This window comes from Staurois parvus, unplaced genomic scaffold (assembly GCF_062004578.1).
Source record: "Staurois parvus isolate SC_StPar_1 unplaced genomic scaffold, SC_StPar_1.0 ptg001852l, whole genome shotgun sequence".
In the NCBI taxonomy this organism is placed as follows: Eukaryota; Metazoa; Chordata; class Amphibia; order Anura; family Ranidae; genus Staurois; species Staurois parvus.
This window is the reverse complement of record NW_028319648.1, coordinates 79942-105127: the sequence shown is the minus strand read 5'-3', so window position 1 is coordinate 105127 and position 25186 is coordinate 79942. Positions and strand designations below refer to the sequence as shown.

Here is a 25186-nt window from a genome sequence, read left to right as displayed (position 1 = left end):
AAGCACATCTTGTTCTTTTCATTTCAAATCCATTGTGGTGTATAGAGCCAAAAATGTTAGAGTTGTGTCCATGTCCCAATATTTATGGACCTGACTGTATCTATATCAGTAGAAGGGACAGAACTAGATGGATAATCTATAGTAAAATGTCATCGCACTGACCTGTTGGAGGAATTGGAGGAAAGGGGCCATCAACAGACAATTCTGCAGCGATCTGGGGGGAAGAATCTTGGTGTTTGTCTTGAGATATTGAAGCTGCCACCTTCTTGCCTGTAAAACAGACCATATACAGAGTATACATAAGAGATATTTAATATATCGCCACACTATGAACATCCGATGGGGTCAGTAAAAGAGGGAAGTTCTAACAAAAACTGTAAAAGTGTGTTTGTAAGAACTAGTATCTACATTCATCAAATTACAAAATTAAAATGTTCATACCTCCCACTGAAAAATGCAAATCCTAACCTGAGTCCTGGCTCCGGAGCCCTACAGATGAACCTACATTTCCTAACCTAACTTAAATTATTACCCTTTTCTCTAAAGATGGGTTATCCAGCCTTTCGTGCTCCACTATGGTCAGTCCATTTATCCAGATTATTGTTGGTTTCCCTCAGGTCACAGGTGCTTGTAGCTTTGTAACCAACATCTTCATGATTTATACCCTCACCGGCCACTTTATTGGTTCCACCTGTTCAATTGCTCGGTAACACAAATTGCTAATCAGCCAATCACATGGCAGCAACTCAACGCATTTAGGCATCTAGAAGTGGTGAAGAAGATTTGCTGAAGTTCAAATTGAGCATCAGAATGGTCAAGAAAGAGGATTTAAGTGACTTTGAACGTGACATGGTTGTTCATGCTGAGTATTTAAATAACTGCCGATCTACTGAGACTTTCACGCACAATCATCTCTAGGGTTTACAGAGAATGGTCCAAAAAAGAGAATACCCAGTGAGCGACAGTTATGTGGAGGAAAATGCCTATGTTAGAGGACAGAGAAGAATGGGCAGACTGGTTGAAGATGGTAGAAAGGCAACAGTAACTCAAATAACCCCTCATTACAACCACTCATTATGCAGAATACCATCTTTGAACACGCAACACATCAAACCTTGAAGTAGATGGGCTACAGCAGCAGAAGACCACACCAGGTGCCACTCCTGTCAGCTAAGAAGAGGAAACAAAGGCTACAATTCGTACAGGCTCGCCAAAATTGGATAATAGAAGATTTGAAAAATGTTGCCTGGTCTGATGCGTCTCAGTTTCAGCTGCAACATTTTGATGGTAGGGTCAGAATTTGGCATAAACAACATGAAAGCATGGATCCATCCTGCCTTGTATCAATGGGTCAGGCTGGTGGTGGTGGTGTCATGGTGTGATGGATCCATCCTTCCTTTGTATCAACAGTTCAGGCTGGTGATGGTGTCATGGTGTGGTGGATCCATCCTGCCTTGTATCAATGGTTCAGGCTGGTGGTGGTGTCATAGTGTGGTGGATCCATCCTGCCTTGTATCAATGGTTCAGGCTGGTGGTGTCATGGTGTGGGGGATCCATCCTGCCTTGTATCAATGGTTCAGGCTGCTGGTGGTGGTGTCATGGTGTGGGAATCCATCCTGCCTTGTATCAATGGTTCAGGCTGATGGTGGTGGTGTCATGGTGTGGTGGATCCATCCTGCCTTGTATCAACGGTTCAGGCTGGTGGTGGTGGTGTCATGGTGTGGGGGATCCATCCTGCTTTGTATCAACGGTTCAGGCTGGTGGTGGTGGTGTCATGGTGTGGGGGATCCATCCTGCCTTGTATCAATGGTTCAGGCTGATGGTGGTGGTGTCATGGTGTGGTGGATCCATCCTGCTTTGTATCAACGGCTCAGGCTGGTGGTGGTGGTGTCATGGTGTGGTGGATCCATCCCGCCTTGTATCAATGGTTCAGGCTGGTGGTGGTGATGTCATGGTGTGGTGGATCCATCCTGCCTTGTATCAATGGTTCAGGCTGGTGGTGGTGTCTTGGTGTGGTGGATCCATCCTGCCTTGTATCAATGGTTCAGGCTGGTGGTGTCATGGTGTGGTGGATCCATCCTGCCTTGTATCAATGGTTCAGGCTGGTGGTGGTGATGTCATGGTGTGGTGGATCCATCCTGCCTTGTATCAATGGTTCAGGCTGGTGGTGGTGTCATGGTGTGGGGGATCCATCCTGCCTTGTATCAACGGTTCAGGCTAGTGGTGGTGGTGTCACGGTGTGGGGGATCCATCCTGCCTTGTATCAATGGTTCAGGCTGGTGGTGGTGGTGTCATGGTGTGGGGGATCCATCCTGCCTTGTATCAATGGTTCAGGCTTGGGGTGGTGTCATGGTGTGGGGGACCCATCCTGCCTTGTATCAATGGTTCAGGCTTGGGGTGGTGTCATGGTGTGGAGGATCCATCCTGCCTTGTATCAATGGTTCAGGCTGGTGGTGGTGGTGTCATGGTGTGGGCGATCCATCCTGCCTTGTATCAATGGTTCAGGCTGGTGGTGGTGGTGTCATGGTGTGGGGGATCCATTGTGCCTTGTATCAATGGTTCAGGCTGGTGGTGGTGGTGTCATGGTGTGGGGGATCCATCCTGCCTTGTATCAACGGTTCAGGCTGGTGGTGGTGGTGTCATGGTGTGGGGGATCCATCCTGCCTTGTATCAACGGTTCAGGCTGGTGGTGGTGGTGTCATGGTGTGGGGGACCCATCCTGCCTTGTATCAATGGTTCAGGCTGGTGGTGGTGGTGTCATGGTGTGGGGGATCCATCCTGCCTTGTATCAATGGTTCATGCTGGTGGTGGTGTCATGGTGTGGTGGATCCACCCTGCCTTGTGTCAATGGTTCAGGCTGGTGGTGGTGGTGTCATGGTGTGGTGGATCCATCCAGCCTTGTATCAATGGTTCAGGCTTGGGGTGGTGTCATGGTGTGGTGGATCCATCCTGCCTTGTATCAATGGTTCATGCTGGTGGTGGTGTCATGGTGTGGTGGATCCATCCTGCCTTGTGTCAATGGTTCAGGCTGGTGGTGGTGGTGTCATGGTGTGGGGGATCCATCCTGCCTTGTATCAACGGTTCAGGCTGGTGGTGGTGGTGTCATGGTGTGGGGGATCCATCCTGCCTTGTATCAATGGTTCATGCTGGTGGTGGTGTCATGGTGTGGTGGATCCATCCTGCCTTGTGTCAATGGTTCAGGCTGGTGGTGGTGGTGTCATGGTGTGGGGGATCCATCCTGCCTTGTATCAACGGTTCAGGCTGGTGGTGGTGGTGTCATGGTGTGGGGGACCCATCCTGCCTTGTATCAATGGTTCAGGCTGGTGGTGGTGGTGTCATGGTGTGGGGGACCCATCCTGCCTTGTATCAATGGTTCAGGCTGGTGGTGGTGGTGTCATGGTGTGGGGGATCCATCCTGCCTTGTATCAATGGTTCATGCTGGTGGTGGTGTCATGGTGTGGTGGATCCATCCAGCCTTGTATCAATGGTTCAGGCTGGTGGTGGTGGTGTCATGGTGTGGGGGATCCATCCAGCCTTGTATCAATGGTTCAGGCTTGGGGTGGTGTCATGGTGTGGCACTAGATAGGTGTACCTAGTAAATTGGCAGGCGAGTGTATGTAACATTAAAGATCACAGGGTCACTCTTTTCATACTGATCCTTCTTTCCTCATTAGCTATGTTATGTTTTCAGCGAGTATTAATTAAACAGTACTATAAATCTTTTGATAGCTATGCTTAGATCTTCAATAAGCATTAACTTTAAATACTTTTGAATCAGCCATTTCCCTTACAGTCCTTTTCCTACCAGACAATGAAATGTCAAAGTACTAATACATTCCACCTGGATCCTTCCTATAATTAGGATACATGTTCTGTCTCTCCAATCTAAGCATTGATAGTGTGATCTCTGTAACTTATAGTTGCAGTAGTAGGTACTTCAAGACCGCCACAGTCAGCAGGGTTGAGGCTTGTGGGAACATAGTGCCATTCTTCAGGGGTAGAGAAGACATGAATCTCTCTTCTGGTGCCCATCTTTAAGGATGCTTGGGTGTAAGAGCGTGGTATCTGGAGCTGTTCTAATGCTTTTAGAGACTGTTCCCAGGATTCCCACCTTTGTTGTTTCTCCTTGGGTAAGGGGGTATCCCAGTCTGAACTTTCAGAAGTAAATTCTCTCAGCAGTATCTTACCCTGAATGATGAGAAGTGTAATGAAACCTAAGGGATCGTAAATGCTGTTCACTGTAGACAATACTCCTCACTTTGTGAAGGGCTTATCACAGACTGCTGCTTGAAATGTGAATGTGTCTTGTTTACCATTCCAAAGCAATCCAACAAGACTGTGTTGTGTAACAGAAAGGTCAGATCTGAGTTGGAATTTCTTTACACTGGCAGCATGGTCATCAGAAGGAAAGGCTATCATGACCTTGTCGCTGTTAGAGATGATTTTGTGAAGTCTGAGGTTTGCAGTGGCAAGCATGTTCTGGGTTCTAGTAAGAAGGTCAATAGCTTCTTCTTCATTGGGCATAGATTTGAGTCCGTCGTCTACATAGAAATTCCTTTCGACGAACTGTCTTGCATCAGATCCAAATTCTTTCTCTCCCTCTTGAGCTGTTTTCCTCAGTCCTGCTACTGCAGGAAAAGAACTGTTACCGAAAACATGTACCTTCATTCGATAGTCTATGACTTCATCGTTGACATCATTATTGCGGTACCATCGGAACCTGAGGAAGTTTCTGTAGTCTTCACAGACGATGAAACGGTGGAACATCTGCTGAATGTCAGCCATAACAGCAATTGGCTCTTGTCTGAAGCGAAGTAAAACTTCTATGAGATTGTTGTTCAGATTAGGCCCAGTGAGAAGATTGTCATTGAGGGAGAAACCTTCATGATGAGCACTTGAGTCAAAGATCACCCTAATCTGATCAGGCTTGCGAGGATGGTAGACACCAAAGCATGGTAGATACCAACATTCTTCTCCTTCCGTAAGAGGAGGTGCAGGCTCAGCATGATTTCTCTCAAACACCTTCTGCATAAAGTCCACAAAGTGCTTTTTCATCTCAGGCTTCTGGTTCAAACTGCAATTTAAAGAAACAAACCGATATTCTGCATGTACCCTGTTGTTTGGTAGTCTCTTTCTTTGGGTACGAAATGGTAGAGGTGCTACCCAGCTGTTGGAATCATCTTGGTAGAACTCTTTACTCATGGTTTTCAAGAATTCTTAGTCTTCTATGGTATCTGCCAACTCATTGTCTTTAGTGGTTACCTCAAACACTGTGTTGCCGATGTTGTCATCCCAGAGATTGAGACCTTTCTTATTGTCTTGTATGATGGGCTGTTGTGCACCTTTTTCGAACAGTCTTTCTTTCACAATATATTTATGTGGTCGTTGTGCAGAACAAGTTGCTCGTCCATTTGATAGGAAATGTGTTTTAAAAGAAGAGACCTCCTGTCCTTGTCTAGGCAGACATTGCCTATGATGACCCATCCTAGATCCAGAGGCTGAGCATATGGTGCATTGTGTGCAACGTTGATTTGATGATGAACTTTTTGCACCCTTAGGATGTCTCGACCAACTAACAGCAGGATATCGGCACTTTTATCGAGGGCTGGTATTTGGTTGGCTATGTGCTTTAAGTGAGAATGGTAAAAAGCAGCTTCAGGAGTAGGGATCTCTTCTTTGGTGTTTGGAATCTGGTTGCACTCAGTGATAGTGGGCAAAGATATTTCCACATTGTCATTTAGAGGAGCAACTGCAAGACCACTGGCTCTCCTACCTAAGACTTCTGTAGTGCCGGAACAAGTGCTTAGAGTATAAGGCAGAGCATCTCCAGTTATGTTCTGTGTTCTTGCAAGAGATCTGTTACTCTGATCATCCAGAATACTATACAGTCTTATGGCCTTTTCAGGTTGACCTTTGGGGTATACACGGACCAAGCATATCTTTGCACAGGATTTGTCGCAGAATCCTTCCCCACAGACCTCTGTACATGTAGAGAACACTGGGGTGGTAGGTGCTGCTTGATCTGGGCGCTCGCCGCCTTGCCTTGCCTCAGGAAGATTGTGAGCATAGTAGAGTTGTGCGAATATTGATGAAGAGCTTGCACATGGTCATCACTGTCATACACACTCTAAACATTTGATGATCGCTTTACAGTCCTTTGCAAAGTGTTCCATGGAGGCACAGCATTTGTAGCAAACCCCAAATTTCTTCAAAAGTTCCTTACGTTCTTGGAGGGTTTTCTTTCTGAAGCCGATACATTTCTTAAGTGGATGCGGTTTGTTATGTATTGGACATTGGCGATTTGGGTCCTCAATTCTCGTGTTTTGATCAGTCTTTTGAAGGACTGTAGCAGGTGCAGGTAGAACATTAGTCCTTTTCACTAACGCTGGACCTCTACGGTCTCTGGGTGACATACGTGTTTTCGTAGGTCTTGGACAGGGTGTACTAAGAAGGTTACAGCCCCCATATGGGAAACTTGGGTCATTCTCAGTGTCTGCAATTCTTTTGATGAACTCACAGAAGTAAGAAAAAGGAGGAAAGGCGACTCTATGTTCTTCCTTATACTTTGATCCAAGCGCTGCCCATCTTTCTTGTATTCCATATGGTATGGTTGAGAACAATAGATTTGATGCCATGAGAGGTGTCAAGGTAACTGAGACCAGGTAAGTTGATGTCAGAATTAGCAAGTTGAAGCTCTAAAAGAACATCGCTGATTTCTTGAAACTTTAGATTGTCGTTAACTGAAATCCTTGGGAAGCTTTGCAACCTTTTGAATAAAAGCATCTTCAATGGCCTCTGGGCTGCCAAAGGTATGTTCAAGTCTGCCCCAAGCAGCATTAAGGCCTGCAGCAGGGTTGTCAATATGAACTGCTTTGAGCCTCTTGATGCGTTCAGTAGACTGGGGACCTAGTCATCTGATGAGTAGATCTAATTCCTCTGTGGCATTGATGTCTAGGTCACTCATTGTGGCCTTAAAAATGGATTTCCAGCCTCTGTAATTTTCAGGCTTGTCATCAAACTTGGTGAGGCCTGTCTTAACAAGCTCTCTGTATTTAGCAAACTGTGACATGTCCGTGTTTTCTGATTTTGGGTACATGACTGCAGGTGGAACAGAGCTGGTTGTGACGGTTGGTGGACTTACGTGGAGTGACTTGGGAACATATGTTGCTGCTAAGGCATTCAATGCCAGAACTGGCTTAAAGTCCATTGGCATGTTAGTTTGTAGAGTAGTGCGTTTGCTAGGAGGTACTCTGTTAGTGCCAAAGTATGATGGATGGTCTATTATCTATCTTGAGGAGCGTCTAGTAGATGCAGAGCGATAAGATCTGGATTCATGGAGATGTTATTCTCACTTCTGCCTTTGTCTTTGTTCGCACCACTAAATTGTTTCTTTCACAATTGAGCTCCTCATTCATTCTTCCAATGACCTTTGAGTGTTGTACGGCTTTAACAGAGCGATATATGTAACTCACAGTCTTGGATCATTCTCAGAAGCAACATTCAATTGCTGGATAGCGCCCCCTAGTTGTATTGGCTCATGAGATTGGAGGTAGAGAGCAGACAGGCGTTTAACAGTAATAGACCAGAAGTCATTAATATTCGACAGCAATTCTTCCTGGTCAGCATTAAGATTTTCTTGCACTTTCCAGGTTGGATTTCTTAAGCGTTTTTCTCTTTTATCTAAGTCCTGCTCTGGATGAAGCTCTGATTGTGGTTGTGTATTGGTTTCCCCAGACTGTAAAATAAGTAAATAAAAATAAATAAAATGAATTAAATACACACCAGTGTCTGTGGCTGGCTGAGATGCTGCAGTCTGATGTATTGGAGGATAGAAGGGCAAATGGTCTTGAGGTACAGGAGGTGCAGAGAAGACACTTTGATGGAGTAGTTTGGCTGCTGTGACAGGGAGTTGACGTTTCGGAGAGATGTGTGAAGAATCTGAGACATGAGATACAACTGAGTGTCTGGAACTGTTGTCTCTTTCGTTGTCACTAGCGGCTTGTTCTAAGACCCTTAACCTTGCCATGGCTGTGGCATGCTCACATTGTTTTTCCAAAACTTCAATTTCTGCCCTTTGCCGTGTGGCTTCAGCTTCTTTCTCTGCTTTCTGATGTGCGGCCTGAGCCTCCATTTCTGCTTTCTTATATGTGGCCTGAGCCTCCATTTCTGCTTTCTTATATGTGGCCTGAGCCTCCATTTCTGCTTTCTTATATGTGGCCTGAGCCTTCATTTCTGCAGCCTGAGCAGGGGCGGACTGACAACTCATGGGGCCCCCGGGCAATAGGGGATCATGGGGCCCCTGTGTCCTTGCCCACACCCAAAAAAAGCCTATGAAAAAGCCAATGAAAGTTACCAGGGACATCTCATGGGGCCCCCTACTGACCCCGGGCCCTCGGGCAGTGCCCTATTGCTTGAATGGTCAGTCCGCCCCTGAGCCTCCATTTCTGCTTTCTTATATGTGGCCTGAGCCTCCATTTCTGCTTTCTTATATGCGGCCTGAGCCTCTATTTCTGCTTTCTTATATGTGGCCTGAGCCTCCATTTCTGCGGCCTGAGCCTCCATTTCTGCTTTCTTATATGTGGCCTGAGCCTCCATTTCTGCTTTCTTTTGGGCAAAAGCTGCTTGAATTTTAGAAGCTTCAGCATCGGCTTTTATTAGTTGTTGACTGAGTGTAGAGAACCTTGATTGTATGGATTTGGAAGATCTTGAGGAGCGTCTAGTAGATGCAGAGTGATAAGATCTGGATTCATGGAGCTGTGTTATTCTCACTTCTGCCTTTGTCTTTGTTCGCACCACTAAATTGTTTCTTTCACGATTGAGCTCCTCATAACTCATGAATTCTTCCAATGACCTTTGAGTGTTGTACCACTTTAACAGAGCGATATATGTAACACAGTCTTGGATAATTCTCAGAAGCAACATACAATTGCTGGATAGCGCCCCCTAGTTGTAATGACTCATGAGATTGTTGGGGGAGAGCAGACAGGCATTTAACAGTATTAGACCAGAAGTCATTAATATTAGACAGCAATTCTTCCTGGTCAGCATGAAGATTTTCTTGCACTTTCCAGGTTGGATTTCTTAAGCATTTTTCTCTTTTATCTACGTCCTGCTCTGGATGAAGCTCTGATTGTGGTTGTGTATTGGTTTCCCCAGACTGTATATCACTTTCCTGAAACATCATGTTAGCAAGGAGAGGGGTTGATAGAACGTTTACAGAGAAATGTATCACTTTTTCTGTGGGTGAGTTCAGGTTTCTTATGAAGCATTTCACTGATCTTTTGACTAGCCAGGCTCCTGTGAAACATTCCACTGATCTTTTGACTAGCCAGGCTCCTGTGAAGCATTCCACTGATCTTTAGACTAGCCAGGCTCCTGTGAAGCATTTCACTGATCTTTTGACTAGCCAGGCTCCTGTGAAGCATTCCACTGATCTTTAGACTAGCCAGGCTCCTGTGAAGCATTTCACTGATCTTTTGACTAGCCAGGCTCCTGTGAAGCATTTCACTGATCTTTTGACTAGCCAGGCTCCTGTGAAGCATTCCACTGATCTTTTGACTAGCCAGGCTCCTGTGAAACATTCCACTGATCTTTTGACTAGCCAGGCTCCTGTGAAGCATTCCACTGATCTTTAGACTAGCCAGGCTCCTGTGAAGCATTTCACTGATCTTTTGACTAGCCAGGCTCCTGTGAAGCATTCCACTGATCTTTAGACTAGCCAGGCTCCTGTGAAGCATTTCACTGATCTTTTGACTAGCCAGGCTCCTGTGAAGCATTTCACTGATCTTTTGACTAGCCAGGCTCCTGTGAAGCATTCCACTGATCTTTTGACTAGCCAGGCTCCTGTGAAACATTCCACAGATCTTTTGACTAGCCAGGCTCCTGTGAAGCATTCCACTGATCTTTAGACTAGCCAGGCTCCTGTGAAGCATTTCACTGATCTTTTGACTAGCCAGGCTCCTGTGAAGCATTCCACTGATCTTTAGACTAGCCAGGCTCCTGTGAAGCATTTCACTGATCTTTTGACTAGCCAGGCTCCTGTGAAGCATTCCACTGATCTTTAGACTAGCCAGGCTCCTGTGAAGCATTTCACTGATCTTTTGACTAGCCAGGCTCCTGTGAAGCATTTCACTGATCTTTTGACTAGCCAGGCTCCTGTGAAGCATTCCACTGATCTTTTGACTAGCCAGGCTCCTGTGAAACATTCCACTGATCTTTTGACTAGCCAGGCTCCTGTGAAGCATTTCACTGATCTTTTGACTAGCCAGGCTCCTGTGAAGCATTTCACTGATCTTTTGACTAGCCAGGCTCCTGTGAAGCATTCCACTGATCTTTTGACTAGCCAGGCTCCTGTGAAGCATTCCACTGATCTTTTGACTAGCCAGGCTCCTGTGAAGCATTCCACTGATCTTTTGACTAGCCAGGCTCCTGTGAAGCATTTCACTGATCTTTTGACTAGCCAGGCTCCTGTGAAGCATTTCACTGATCTTTTGACTAGCCAGGCTCCTGTGAAGCATTTCACTGATCCTTTGACTAGCCAGGCTCCTGTGAAGCATTCCACAGATCCTTTGACTAGCCAGGCTCCTGTGAAGCATTCCACTGATCTTTTGACTAGCCAGGCTCCTGTGAAGCATTTCACTGATCTTTTGACTAGCCAGGCTCCTGTGAAGCATTTCACTGATCTTTTGACTAGCCAGGCTCCTGTGAAGCATTTCACTGATCTTTTGACTAGCCAGGCTCCTGTGAAGCATTCCACTGATCTTTTGACTAGCCAGGCTCCTGTGAAGCATTCCACTGATCTTTTGACTAGCCAGGCTCCTGTGAAGCATTCCACTGATCTTTTGACTAGCCAGGCTCCTGTGAAGCATTTCACTGATCTTTTGACTAGCCAGGCTCCTATGAAACATTCCACTGATCTTTTGACTAGCCAGGCTCCTATGAAGCATTCCACAGATCTGTTGACTGTTCTGTGTCTCCAATCTCAGCATTGATAGTGTGATCTCTGTAACTTACAGTTGTGATGAGATAGCGATCACTTCAACCTCAGTTGGATACCACAGTCAGTGACTCCATCGATAAGACATCTTGTAGATCTTGTGAAGTTTATTCCATAAACTGAGAGAATCTTACAGCAATGAACATTCGATAGGTCAAAAGATCATAATGTTTCCTGCTCCATGACGTGAGGCTTGCTGCAATGCATTTCTGGGAAAGGGGGAGGGGCTATCTATACAGCATTAACTAAACCAAAGGAAAGGGAAGAGCAGAAACAAAATATAGAAATACTTAAAGGCATATGACAGTGAATATGACAGTCATGTGAAACATGACAATAGATATCCTGTAAGTCTTTTTATTGTGAGTTGTTAACCACTTGCCGCCCAGCCACCGCATATAAACGGTGGCAGGGCGGCACTCGTAGGCAAAAGCACGTTTTAAAACGGCTGCCTTTAAAACAGGTAGGGGGCACGCGCGAGGCGCGCGCCCACCTTACCTGTCCTGCAGGTGTCAGCAGTGGATGTCAGCCGATGGGTCACGGCCGGTTTTTACCGGCCGTTTTCCCGCGATTGCCGGTGATCGCTGACACAGAGCAGGGCTGCATTGTTTACACACAGCCCTGTTCTGTGTCAGCTCTCTGACAGCTTGTGAGAAGCTGCAGAGTTTCTCTCCCTCAATCAGCTCCCCCCCCCCCCCTGTCCAGCACACCCCCCCCCCCCCCGCCCGTCCAGCACACCCCCCCGCCCCCTAGTAAAACACTCCCCTTACACAGCAAATTCTAAAAATGTTAACCCCTTCCTCCCCAGTGACATTAGTACAGTTTCAGTGGTTTTCTGCACTGATCACTGTATTGGTGTCACTGGGGATGTGAGTGACCCCAAGTCAGTTCCCCCCCCCCCCACAGTGTCAGAATGCCCACCGCAGTCCCGCTATAAGTCTCTGATCGCCGCCATTATTAGTATAAATAAAAATTAAAAATCCCATTATCTTTCCCGCCATTTGTAAACGCTATAACTTTCACATAAACCAATTAATTTACACATATTGGGTTTTTTTTAGCAAAGACATGTCGCAGAATACATTTTGACAGAAATTTATGACTAAATTTGATTTTTACATTTTTTTTTACTGGACATGTTTTATAGCAAAAAGTCCAAAATATTGTTTTTTTTTCCTCAAAATTGTCAGCCTTTTTTTTTATAGCGCAAAAAATAAAAACCGCACAGGCGATCAAATACCACCGAAAGAAAGCTCAATTTGTGGGAAAAAAAGGATGTAAATGTCATTTATGTACCGTATTGCATGACCGCGCAATTGTCCGTTAAACTAGTGCAGTGCTGTATAGCAGAAAAATGGTGTAAATTGCAGTATCTATCCCATAGTTTGTAGACGCTATAACTTCACACAAAGCAATCAATATACACTTATTGGGATTTTTTTACCAAAAACATGGAGCAGAATACATTTTGGCCTAAATTTATAACCAACTTTGAGTTTACTATATATTTTTTATAGCTGAAAGTAAAAAATATTGTTTTTCTTCAAAATTTTTGGCCTTTTTTTGTTTATAGCGTGAAAAATAAAAAGCGCACAGGTGATCAAATTACACCAAAAGAAAGCTCTATTTGTGTGAAAAAAAGGACGTAAATTTCGTTTGGGTGCAGCGTTGCATGACCGCGCAATTATCAGTTGAATTAGTGCAGCGCCGAGTAGCAAAAAGAGGCGTGGTCAGTAAGGGGGGTAAATCCTCAGGAGAGGGAGGGGTTAACTTACAACAACTTAGAATAGAGGTGAAGCGCAATGTTTTGTAATACGCCATCGGGTCCTAATCGAAAGTCTTCATACCCATTCAAAGGTTCTCCACGGTTTGTGGGAAATGCTGAAGTCACCTCTGGTTTAAAGGATTTGACTAGCAGTATGGAGACCCAAAACCTGTGTTCTTCCAGAGAGGAATGACAACATATTCGGGAATCTAGTCTGCTTTGCTATACAGGACGAGGCAATGGATGGTCACCTTTTATAGTAAGAGGTCCTGTGCTCTTCTCCGCCGGTTCCGCTAGAGTGGGATGTTCCACCCGGCAGATAAACTCCACCCCCTCTTCTCTGTCGATGGATGGTTCAAACATTAAAGAGTTTGTGTAGATGAATGTGTTATCCTTCTGCTTCTCCAGTCGGAGATCTGAGGTTTTGTATGTTTGGCTGCTGATCACAGGGAAGAAGTCCTGGCCACCCTTCTCTTTCTTCAGCCACTTCACACTCAGGGCATCAGGAAATACATTGGAGACCTTACACTTCAGTGTAGCCATTCTGGCAATCAGAAGATTGGGAACTGCAATATCCTGTATGTCCGGCTTCCAGGGAAACTCTACATGTCAGAGATATACAGAAGAAGATAATCATATCAATGTCAGCGACAAAAATAAAGTAATATTGTAAAAAATGATTAGTGCCGATTCAACTGAGAAATTGTTCATCCACCTACCTTTTCTCCTATAATAACTGCCAAATGTACTCAAACCCAGACTTGGTGCTGTATGTGCCACTGTCTAGGATCCATCCTCTGTCCTGGGAGCCATCATGCCTCCCTAATACTGCTCTGCATACACTACAGCGCTATAACCCAAGGGGTGCAATTACGTAAAAATGGTTTATTATTATTATTATTATTTATTATTATTTATTAATTATTATTATTATTATTTTTTATTATTATTATTATTATTTTTAATTATTATTATTAATTATTATTAATTATTATTATTATTATTTATTATTATTTATTAATTATTATTATTTATTATTATTATTTTTAATTATTATTATTATTATTAATTATTATTATTATTAATTATTATTATTATTTATTATTTATTATTATTTATTATTATTATTAATTATTATTATTTTTAATTATTATTATTATTATTAATTATTATTATTATTTATTATTTATTATTATTTATTATTATTTATTATTATTATTATTATTATTAATTATTATTATTAATTATTATTATTATTATTTATTATTATTTATTAATTATTATTATTTATTATTATTATTATTATTATTATTATTATTTTTAATTATTATTATTATTATTATTATTATTAATAATTATTATTATTAATTATTATTATTATTTATTATTAATTATTATTTATTATTTATTATTATTTATTATTATTATTATTATTATTATTATTATTATTATTATTATTATACAGTATTTATAAAGTGCCAATAGTTGGCTCAGCGCTGTACATTACAAAGGGGGACAGAACATGTGACAGAACAATACCAATACAATGTGATACATGAGGGGATCGAGGGCCCTGATCCTGGGAGCTTACAATCTAGGAGGGAGGGGATGGTGGTACAGGAGGAGATAGCTGTGGGGGATGGAGTGGTAGGAAGAGTGGAGGAGGTCGGCAGGTTAGCAGGGGGTGGGGTAGGCTTCCCTGAAGAGATGGGTTTTCAGGGTGCACCTAAAGGAGAGGAGAGTAGGTGATAATCTGATGGGTTGGGGCAGGGAGTTCCAGAGGATGGGTGACACCCTGGAGAAGTCCTGGAGGCAGGCATGGGAGGAGGAGACCAGGGAACTAGAGAGAAGGAGGTCTTGTGAGGAGCGGAGAGTGCGTTTTGGGTGGTAGATGGATATCGGTAATGTAGTTTGGGGCGGAGTTATGAATGGCTTTGTATGTCAATGTTAGTAGTTTGAATTTTATGTGTTGGGCAATCGGAAGCCACTGGAGGGAATGACAGAGGGGGGTGGAGGACACTGAGTGGAGGCCAGTGGAGGGATTGGCAGAGAGGGGTGGAGGACACTAAGTGGAGGCCAGTGGAGGGATTGGCAGAGAGGGGTGGAGGACACTGAGTGGAGGCCAGTGGAGGGATTGGCAGAGGGGGGTGGAGGACACTGAGTGGAGGCCAGTGGAGGGATTGGCAGAGAGGGGTGGAGGACACTGAGTGGAGGCCAGTGGAGGGATTGGCAGAGAGGGGTGGAGGACACTAAGTGGAGGCCAGTGGAGGGATTGGCAGAGAGGGGTGGAGGACACTGAGTGGAGGCCAGTGGAGGGATTGGCAGAGAGGGGTGGAGGACACTAAGTGGAGGCCAGTGGAGGGATTGGCAGAGAGGGGTGGAGGACACTAAGTGGAGGCCAGTGGAGGGAATGACAGAGGGGGGTGGAGGACACTGAGTGGAGGCCAGTGGAGGGAATGACAGAGGGGGGTGGAGGACACTGAGTGGAGGCCAGTGGAGGGAATGACAGAGGGGGGTGGAGGACACTTAGTGGAGGCCAGTGGAAGGAATAACAGAGGGGGTGGAGGACACTGAGTGGAGGCCAGTGGAGGGATTGGCAGAGGGAGGTGGAGGACATTGAGTGGAGGCCAGTGGAGGGAATGACAGAGGGGGGTGGACGACACTGAGTGGAGACCAGTGGAGGGATTGGCAGAGAGGGGTGGAGGACACTAAGTGGATGCCAGTGGAGGGAATGACAGAGGGGGGTGGAGGACACTGAGTGGAGGCCAGTGGAGGGAATGACAGAGGGGGGTGGCAGAAGTGGAGGCCAGTAGAGGGAATGACAGAGGGGGGTGGAGCCAGTTGAGGGAATGACAGAGGGGGGTGGAGGACACTGAATGGAGGCCAGTGGAGGGAATGACAGAGGGGGGTGGAGGACACTGAGTGGAGGCCAGTGGAGGGAATGACAGAGGGGGGTGGCAGAAGCGGAGCGGTTGGTGAGGTGGATGAGTCTGGCCGCTGAGTTCAGGATAGACTGAAGCGGGGATAGTCTGCGATGAGGGAGGCCGGTGAGGAGGGAGTTGCAGTAGTCCAGACGTGAGATAATAAGGGAGTGAACGAGTTGTTTAGTGGTGTCTGGGGTAAGGAACGTACGTATTTTGGAGATGTTGCGGAGGTGGAGCCTGCATGTGTTTGCCAACGATTGGACATGGGGTTGGAAGGACAGGTTTGAGTCCAGGGTGACACCTAGGACTTAGGCTTGTGGGGTGGGACTGATGGTGGCGTTGTTGGTCGTGATGGAGAGGGTGGGGGGGGGGGGGCAGGCTGGGGGGAAAACTAGGAGCTCAGTTTTGGAAAGGTTTAATTTGAGGAAGTGGAGTGACATCCAGTCTGATATGTCGCTCAGTAGGTGTGTGATTCGGGCGGAGACCGAGGGGGTGAGGTGGGGGGCGGAGACCGAGGGGGTGAGGTGGGGGGTTGAGAGATAGATTTGTGTGTCGTCGGCATAGAGGTGGTAGTTGAAGCCGTGGGAGTGTATGAGTTGGCCAAGGGAGGAGGTGTAGATGGAGAAGAGAAGGGGCCCGAGGACAGAGCCTTGAGGGACCCCAACAGAGAGGGGGAGAGAGGGGGAGGTGGCAGCGTTCTAGGTAACGCTGAAGGAGCGCTGGGATAAATGCCGGACTTATACACAGTGTTAAGAATTACATTTTCAACAGTATCTCATTTCTCAGCACTTTGTCTCACTTTGGGAAGACAGCAGAGATGGTGTCATAGATATAGATGGCTACCTGGATAGGTTTACATTGTGAGAGAGTTGACACTATCCAGTCAGCTGCCTCCACTGATTCTGCCGAGGATAATAGGATCGGTTCTATCATTTTTAATATATATATTTTTTATCCACTAACTATATGTCTGTGTAATGTATGCAGAAGGATATGCAGTATATTGAGTTACAATCACCAGCAAGAAGTTTGAACACCATAGACTCATTATACCAAATATTCTACACACCTGATGAATTTGTGGTTTTCCTATAAACTGTGGAATTAAACCTCCAGACACGCCATTCAGGCATTTCTACAGACATTTGTACTTATTTGCACATTTTGGGTTGTAGCACTAAGGTATATACTGTATACAAGGCCAGTTTTAATATCCATTTGGGGAGATTGTTTGTCTATTAGCTGCTGATGGTGTCACTGGTTGATGTAAAGGAACCTAAGGACTTGTTTTACACTTTATTACTTTTCATGCTGCAGCTCATTACCACAATGTAAATGGCCGCCTTCCTCGCTCTGCATCTACATGGCCTTGTAGTCTGATGCGTGCAGGACGGCATTACTTGCTGGCTCCCGGAAGAGCAAAATACCGACCAGCATTTTTTTTTTTTTAAAGAAATATTTATTGGGTTTTATGTCAATAAAAAAAAAGAAAACAGTTAAGTCATTTTCATGGTGTTGTGAACAGGGAGACAAGATGACATTAATGATAGATAGACATTGCAGATGATGTACATAGAGCATTGCTGTGTTCTGCTTTCCAATGTGTGGTGGAGTGAGGAGATCGGGGTTCACATCAACATCTATACATCCTACAAATGTACAAAGGGGGCATAAAAGAAAGACAAAGCCAAAGGAATACAGCAGAGGGCTTAAGGCTGCCCATACATTATACAATTTTATTGAGTTTTTTGGTTTAGATTGACCAAAAAACCATATAATAGGAGGTCAAACCTAACAACACTTTCAATTGTATCCAATGAGGCAAGTTCTTGCACTACATAGTTGAAGGTAAATCTAAAGGAAATTGGACAGAAAATTGTATAATGTATGGCCAGCCTAAAAGGGGGGGGGGGGGGAAGAGGAAGGGGGAGGGTACCAGCATTGACTGCAGTATAGAATTGTCCAATGGTACTTTTACAGATGTACGGGGAGGACAAAGTAAGGGCACTGGTGGGCCCTTCATGGTAAACTGGGGATGCACTGGAGATAAGGCAGGATACATTCATTTAAAATGACTACTTTATTAAATCTGGAATCTGATTGCTGTGGACAACTTTGATAGTGTCGGTTCTTTTTATTCTGTTAGTGTCAGATCCTGGGTTTGAACCTGGGCCTTCTGCGGTGAGAGGCAATGTTTCTTCTTGCTGAGCCACCTGGAATGCTGGACAGTTCCCTTGACAATTCTTTGGATGATCCTACCTTGGCCCTGTGTGTCTTGAACCTTGAACCCCTTGCTCCTCCCATGACCTTCCTGATAAAAGCCATGTCTCTACATTTCCTCTTTGCCAGATTATTGTGCCTTCCCAGCTAATATCCTGCTTGTCTCTCCTGCTGCCGTCTATACCTTCGCTACCGACCTTTGGCTTGTTCCTGGACTACGAGTCTGCCTCATCTACTACCGCTTGTGACTGACCCTTGGCTTGTTCCTGGACTACGATTCTGCCTCATCTACTACCGCTTGTGACCGACCCTTGGCTTGTTCCTGGACTACGATTCTGCCTCATCTACTACCGCTTGTGACCGACCCTTGGCTTGTTCCTGGGCTATGATTCTGCCTCATCTACTAACGCTTGTGACCGACCCTTGGCTTGTTGACTGACCCTTGGCTTGTTCCTGGACTACGATTCTGCCTCATCTACTACCGCTTGTGACTGACCCTTGGCTTGTTCCTGGACTACGATTCTGCCTCATCTACTACCGCTTGTGACTGACCCTTGGCTTGTTCCTGGACTACGATTCTGCCTCATCTACTAACGCTTGTGACCAACCCTTGGCTTGTTCCTAGACTACGATTCTGCCTCATCTACTACCGCTTGTGACTGACCCTTGGCTTGTTCCTGGACTACGATTCTGCCTCATCTACTACCGCTTGTGACTGACCCTTGGCTTGTTCCTAGACTACGATTCTGCCTCATCTACTACCGCTTGTGACTGACCCTTGGCTTGTTCCTGGGCTATGATTCTGCCTCATCTACTAACGCTTGTGACCGACCCTTGGCTTGTTGACTGACCCTTGGCTTGTTCCTGGACTACGATTCTGCTCATCTACTAACGCTTGTTGACTGACCCTTGGCTTGTTCCTGGACTACGATTCTGCCTCATCTACTAACGCTTGTTGACTGACCCTTGGCTTGTTCCTGGACTACGATTCTGCCTCATCTACTAACGCTTGTGACTGACCCTTGGCTTGTTGACTGACCCTTGGCTTGTTGACTGACTCCGCTTCTGCTTGATCCTTAACCTGTTCGATCTGCTACTGGTTTCCAGATTGCTCATTCCCTGGTGGGGTGATCCTGAGATCTGTGACCTGGTAACAACACGCAGCCAAATCCATCTCCACCATTAGGAGGTCTGGTGAAGAATGGTTGGTGCTTAGACCCCACACCTCAGGTGAGCCTGCGTCATTCCCAGGGTGACCCGCTGGTGTACCTATCCTGCTGGTTTCAGGTAAACCTTACACTGCTATAGCAACTGGTCTCTGAACCTGAACCTGACCCAGACCGTGACAGAAAAAAAACAAAATGTGCTTCTCTGTCTTACCCAACGTCATTTTAGGCAGACTCTCTATTCCTCGGTAAGCTCGGGCCGCACTCCACATGAATCAACGCCATCCGCTGGTAAACACACAGGCTTCATCTACAGTCCTTGCATCATAGCCACACCCACTGACGCATTTCACCCTGATTGGGCTTCATTTCCGGGTTCTATGAAACTGTTGACTTCTTTCAGAGGTTGCTGGGGGTTCATCAAGCAGTGGGTTCATTGACCTCCCATCTGATAGAGCCTGCAGAGTTCCAGGTCCAAAGATACTTCGCACAGAAAGTGTCATGGCAGCAATAATCTGTTCAGCTGTCTGACCAAAGAAACGGGGAGGTGGGGAGGTGGGGGCAAGGCAGTCATTCTTTCCATTGACTACCAAAGAAAAGAACATCCTGTAGACTTCACCTTCGCAACATCGCCAAGATTCGACCGTTCCTAACCACTGAGCAACTTATTCCCTCCCTCATTATATCACGCCTGGACTATTGTAACTCCCTCCTCACCGGCCTCCCTCATCGCAGGCTATCCCCTCATCAGTCTATCATGAATGCTGCTGCCAGACTCATCCACCTTACTAACCGTTCTGTATCCGCCACCCCTCTCTGCCAATCCCTCCACTGACCTCCACTCAGTGTCCTCCACCCCTCTCTGCCAATCCCTCCACTGGCCTCCACTCAGTGTCCTCCACCCCTCTCTGCCAATCCCTCCACTGGCCTCCACTCAGTGTCTTCCACCCCCATCTGCCAATCCCTCCACTGGCCTCCACTCAGTGTCCTCCACCCCCATCTGCCAATCCCTCCACTGGCCTCCACTCAGTGTCCTCCACCCCCATCTGCCAATCCCTCCACTGGCCTCCACTCAGTGTCCTCCACCCCTCTCTGCCAATCCATCCACTGGCTTCCATTCAGTGTCCTCCACCCCCCTCTGCCAATCCCTCCACTGGCCTAAACTCAGTGTCCTCCACCCCTCTCTGCCAAACCCTCCACTGGCATCCACTCAGTGTCCTCCACTCCTCTCTGCTAATCCCTCCACTGGCCTCCATTCAGTGTCCTCCACCCCTCTCTGCCAATCCCTCCACTGGCCTCCAAGTGTCCTTCACCCCTCTCTGCCAATCCCTCCACTGGCCTCCACTCAGTGTCCTCCACCCCTCTCTGCTAATCCCTCCACTGGCCTCCATTCAGTGTCCTGCACCCCCCTCTGCCAATCCCTTCACTGGCCTCCATTCAGTGTCCTCCATCCCTCTGCCAATCCCTCCACTGGCTTCCAATTGCCCAACAGATAAAATTCAAAACACTAACACTGACGTACAAAGCCATTCATAATACAGCCCCAAACTACATCACCAATCTTGTCTCTAAATACCACCCAAACTGTCCTCTCCACTCCTCGCAAGACCTTCTACTCTCTAGCTCCCTTTTCTCCTCCTCCCATGCTCGTCTCCAGGATTTCTCCTGGGCTTCCCCAATCCTCTGGAACTCCCTACCTCAAGCTATCAGGCTATCGCCCTACCCTGCTCACTTTTAGGCGCACTCTGAAAACTCATCTCTTCAGGGAAGCCTACCCCGACCCTGGCTAACTACTGAAATCCCCCACTCCCCCCACCACTCCATCCCCCACAGCTATCTCCTCCTGTACCACCATCCCCTCCCTCCTAGATTGTAAGCTCCAATGATCAGGCCCTCTAATCCCTCTTGTATTGGTGCTGTATTGTCTCCCATTATCATGTACAGCGCTGAGAAAACTGTCGGCGTTATATACGTCCTGTATAATAATAATAATAATCCTTCGCACTGACCTCAGATGAATTCATTGTAGCAGGGATTCCCTGACACCCGATAGTTCTCTGAACGGGTTCCTCTGGGGTGAGCAGAATGAGAGGCTTCTCTAATCAATGATTATATGTACTAAAATAATTGTTACATTGTATTCTGATTTTGTTTCGGCAGATTCCTTTATTGTAAAACGGTCAAATAGTCGCATTGCGATTCACGCAATAAAAACCAACAAGTTTATTCGGTAACTTCTGGATGCGATCATTTACCTGCATCACGTACAGACGTCTCTCTGCTCTCCCAGTCCTCCATGCAGCCGTGTTTCCAGGACACCCTCACAGCAGATCCTGGATGATGGAAGAAGCTCCCAGGACATTTATATTCACTATGGACACTATAGGTGCCATCAGCGTTCTGAGATGTTCTGTTTGGTTGTGAAGTCTTCTTGTCATTCCATTTCATCTGGATATCGCTGGGATAAAATCTCTCAATATCTAGTGAGCACAACACCTCTCCACAGTCAGTCACAGACAGTTTTATAGGACCGGGTGCTCTGGGTTTTGCTGGAATAAAGTGAGAAATGGTCACTAGAACAAACCCCCAGAAATCGGTGTATCCAAACAGAGGTCTCCATTGGTTTGTGCACAACAATAGATGTACAGTCAGGTCCATAAATATTGGCACATGGACACAATTCTAACATTTTTGGCTCTATACACCACAATGGATTTGAAATGAAAGGAACAAGATGTGCTTTAACTGCAGACTGTCAGCTTTAATTTGAGGGTATTTACATCCAAATCAGGTGAACGGTGTAGGAATGACAACAGTTTGCATATGTGCCTCCCACTTGTTAAGGGACCAAAAGTAATGGGACAATTGGCTTCTCAGCTGTTCCATGGCCAGGTGTGTGTTATTCCCTCATTATCCCAATTACAATGAGCAGATAAAAGGTCCAGAGTTCATTTCAAGTGTGCTATTTGCTTTTGGAATCTGTTGCTGTCAACTCTCAAGATGAGACCCAAAGAGCTGTCACTATCAGTGAAGCCATCATTAGGCTGAAAAAACAAAACAAACCCATCAGAGAGATAGCAAAAACATTAGGCGTGGCCAAAACAACTGTTTGGAACATTCTTAAAAAGAAGGAACGCACCGGTGAGCTCAGCAACACCAAAAGACCCGGAAGACCACGGAAAACAACTGTGGGGGATGAGCGAAGAATTCTTTCCCTGGTGAAGAAAACACCCTTCACAACAGTTGGCCAGATCAAGAACACCCTCCAGGAGGTAGGTGTATGTGTGTCAAAGTCACCAATCAGGAGAAGACTTCACCAGAGTGAATACAGAGGGTTCACCACAAGATGGAAACCATTGGTGAGCCTCAAACACAGGAAGGCCAGATTAGAGTTTGCCAAACGACATGTAAAAAAGCCTTCACAGTTCTGGAACAACATCCTATGGACAGATGAGACCGACATCAACTTGTACCAGAGTGATGGGAAGAGAAGAGGATGGAGAAGGAACTGCTCATGGTCCTCAGCATACCACCTCATCAGTGATCATGGTGGTGGTAGTGTCATGGCGTGGGCATGTATGGCTGCCAATGGAACTGCTTCTCTTGTATTTATTGATGATGTGACGGCTGACAGAAGCAGCCGGATGAATTGTGAAGTGTTTCGGGAATATTATCGGCTCATATTCAGCCAAATGCTTCACAACTCATTGGACGCTTCACAGTGCAGATGGACAATGACCCAAAGCAGACTGCAAAAGACACCAAAGAAGTGGAATGTTCTGCAATGGCCAATCACCTGACCTGAATCCGATGGAGCATTTCACTTGCTGAAGACAAAACTGAAGGGAAAATGGCCCAAGAACAAGCAGGAACTGAAGACAGTTGTAGTAAAGGCCTGGCAGAGCATCACCAGGGATGACACCCAGCGTCTGGGGAGGTCTATGCGTTCCACACTTCAGGCTGTCATTGACTGCAAAGGATTTGCAACCAAGTATTAAAAAGTGAAAGTTTGATTTATGATTATTATTCTGTCCCATTACTTTTGGTCCCTTAACAAGTGGGAGGCACATATGCAAACTGTTGTAATTCCTACACCGTTCACCTGATTTGGATGTAAATACCCTCAAATTAAAGCTGACCGTCTGCAGGTAAAGCACATCTTGTTTGTTTCATTTCAAATCCATTGTGGTGTATAGAGCCAAAAATGTTAGAATTGTGTCCACGTCCCAATATTTATGGACCTGACTGTATTCATTCTTCTTGTGCATTGTTGGCGTATCTACACCATGGAAACCTCCATTTGTAAAGTTCCTGCATCCTTCGCACAAAGCTTGAACTCAAACATGACAATACAGTGTGCCGCCACAAGCAGCCTGTTTATTACCTGCCATTTTGGTGGTATATTCTATTTCCTTTCTTGGTTTTGGGCTACGGTAGTGCAATATACTGTATTCCATTCCCAGCCTCACCACGCAGCCAGGTTAAGATCTTCTGTACTGTGTGTGCCAAGCAGCAATAAAACCACATTGAATCTAACTTCTATGCCTTCTTGGCGAGTTAAACTGCCTGTTGATTTTGTCCAGTCAGCAGGTTGCCTTATTCTTGATACAGACGGAGTCTCAGAAGGTATGTCTTTTGGATAAAGAAACAATCAAATACTTTTAGCCCTTCTTAACCACCTCCCGTCTGGCTGTTGTATATAAACGGCCAGACGGTGGCAGTGCAGGGGCGGGTGGACGTTTCTAAATGGCCTCCCCGCCCCCTGCTTGTGCGCACTCCCTGGGACCGCAGAGCACCGCAATCCGGTGCCCACTGTGTCCTCCAGACACAGTGGAACACCGATCATCGTACAGCACCTCTGTGTGAGGTCCCGATCATGTAGTGTGACATCATTGCTTACTACGTGTGAAATCTGTGAATGATCACAGAGGTCACATGGTACAGGGCCATTCACAGCAGCCTTGTACCATGTGACAAGCTGTGACCAATCACAGATCACACAGTATTTCTCAATGGCTGCAGGAATGCAGCCAGAGAAAGAGAAATGATTGCTTTTACATCCTATATGGGTGTTAATAAAAAAAAAAAAATCTTCATCGCCCCCCACAAGTAGTACAGTGTCACCATGGTAACACTGCACTGCTAGGGTGACAGTATGTAAAAAAAAAAAAAACATAAATAATAATATAAAAATGTAATAAAAAGTTTAAAAATTATAATTTTTGGTTATAAACTAATTTGGGTTATTTTTTTTTTTACTAAAGAGATAAGTGAATAAATTTTGGCCAAGATTTATGGAGAAATATTATTTTTTGCAAAACTTTTTAAGAAAAACACTTTTTTTCAAAATTTTTGGACTTTTTCATTTATATAGCAAAAAAATTTTAAATCCCAGCGGTGAATAAATACCACCAAAATAAAGCTTTATCTGTCTCAAAAAAAATGGTAAAAAATTCACCTGTGTACAGTGTTGCATGACTGTGCAATTGTCATTCAAAGTGTGATAGTGCTGAAAGCTGAAAATTGGCCTGGGGGGGAAGGGGGGGGAAAGTGTCCGGACTGGAAGTGGGGGAAAGTGTCGGGACTGGAAGGGGGGGAAAGTGTCCGGACTGGAAGGGGGGGGAAAGTGTCCGGACTGGAAGGGGGGGAAAAGTGTCCGGACTGGAAGGGGGGGGGAAGGTGTCCAGACTGGAAGGGGGGGAAGTGTCGGGACTGGAAGGGGGGAAAGTGTCCGGACTGGAAGGGGGGGAAAAGTGTCCGGACTGGAAGGGGGGGGGAAGGTGTCCAGACTGGAAGGGGGGGGAAGTGTCGGGACCGGAAGGGGGGAAAGTGTCCGGACCGGAAGGGGGTGAAAGTGTCCGGACTGGAAGGGGGGGAAAGTGTCCGGACTGGAAGGGGGTGAAAGTGTCCGGACTGGAAGCGGGGAAAGTGTCCGGACTGGAAGGGGGGGAAAGTGTCCGGACTGGAAGGGGGGGGAAAGTGTCCGGACTGGAAGGGGGTGAAAGTGTCCGGACTGGAAGGGGGTGAAAGTGTCCGGACTGGAAGGGGGGGTGAAAGTGTCCGGACTGGAGGGGGGAAAAGTGTCCGGACTGGAAAGGGGGAAAAGTGTCCGGAC

The 25186-nt window shown here is 46.0% G+C and overlaps 1 protein-coding gene across 1 annotated transcript in view; it reads right to left on the bottom strand.

The window, feature by feature from the left end:
- Positions 1–25186, bottom strand: part of LOC149434031 (uncharacterized) — a gene marked incomplete at its 5' end in the record, with an annotated part of 128936 nt that overhangs the window by 42848 nt on the left and 60902 nt on the right. Inside the window, 2 exons of the mRNA XM_089664191.1 lie at positions 12990–13363; positions 21327–21620. Coding sequence (XP_089520317.1) covers positions 12990–13363; positions 21327–21620 — 668 coding nt within the window. The remainder of the gene's footprint in view (positions 1–12989; positions 13364–21326; positions 21621–25186) is intronic.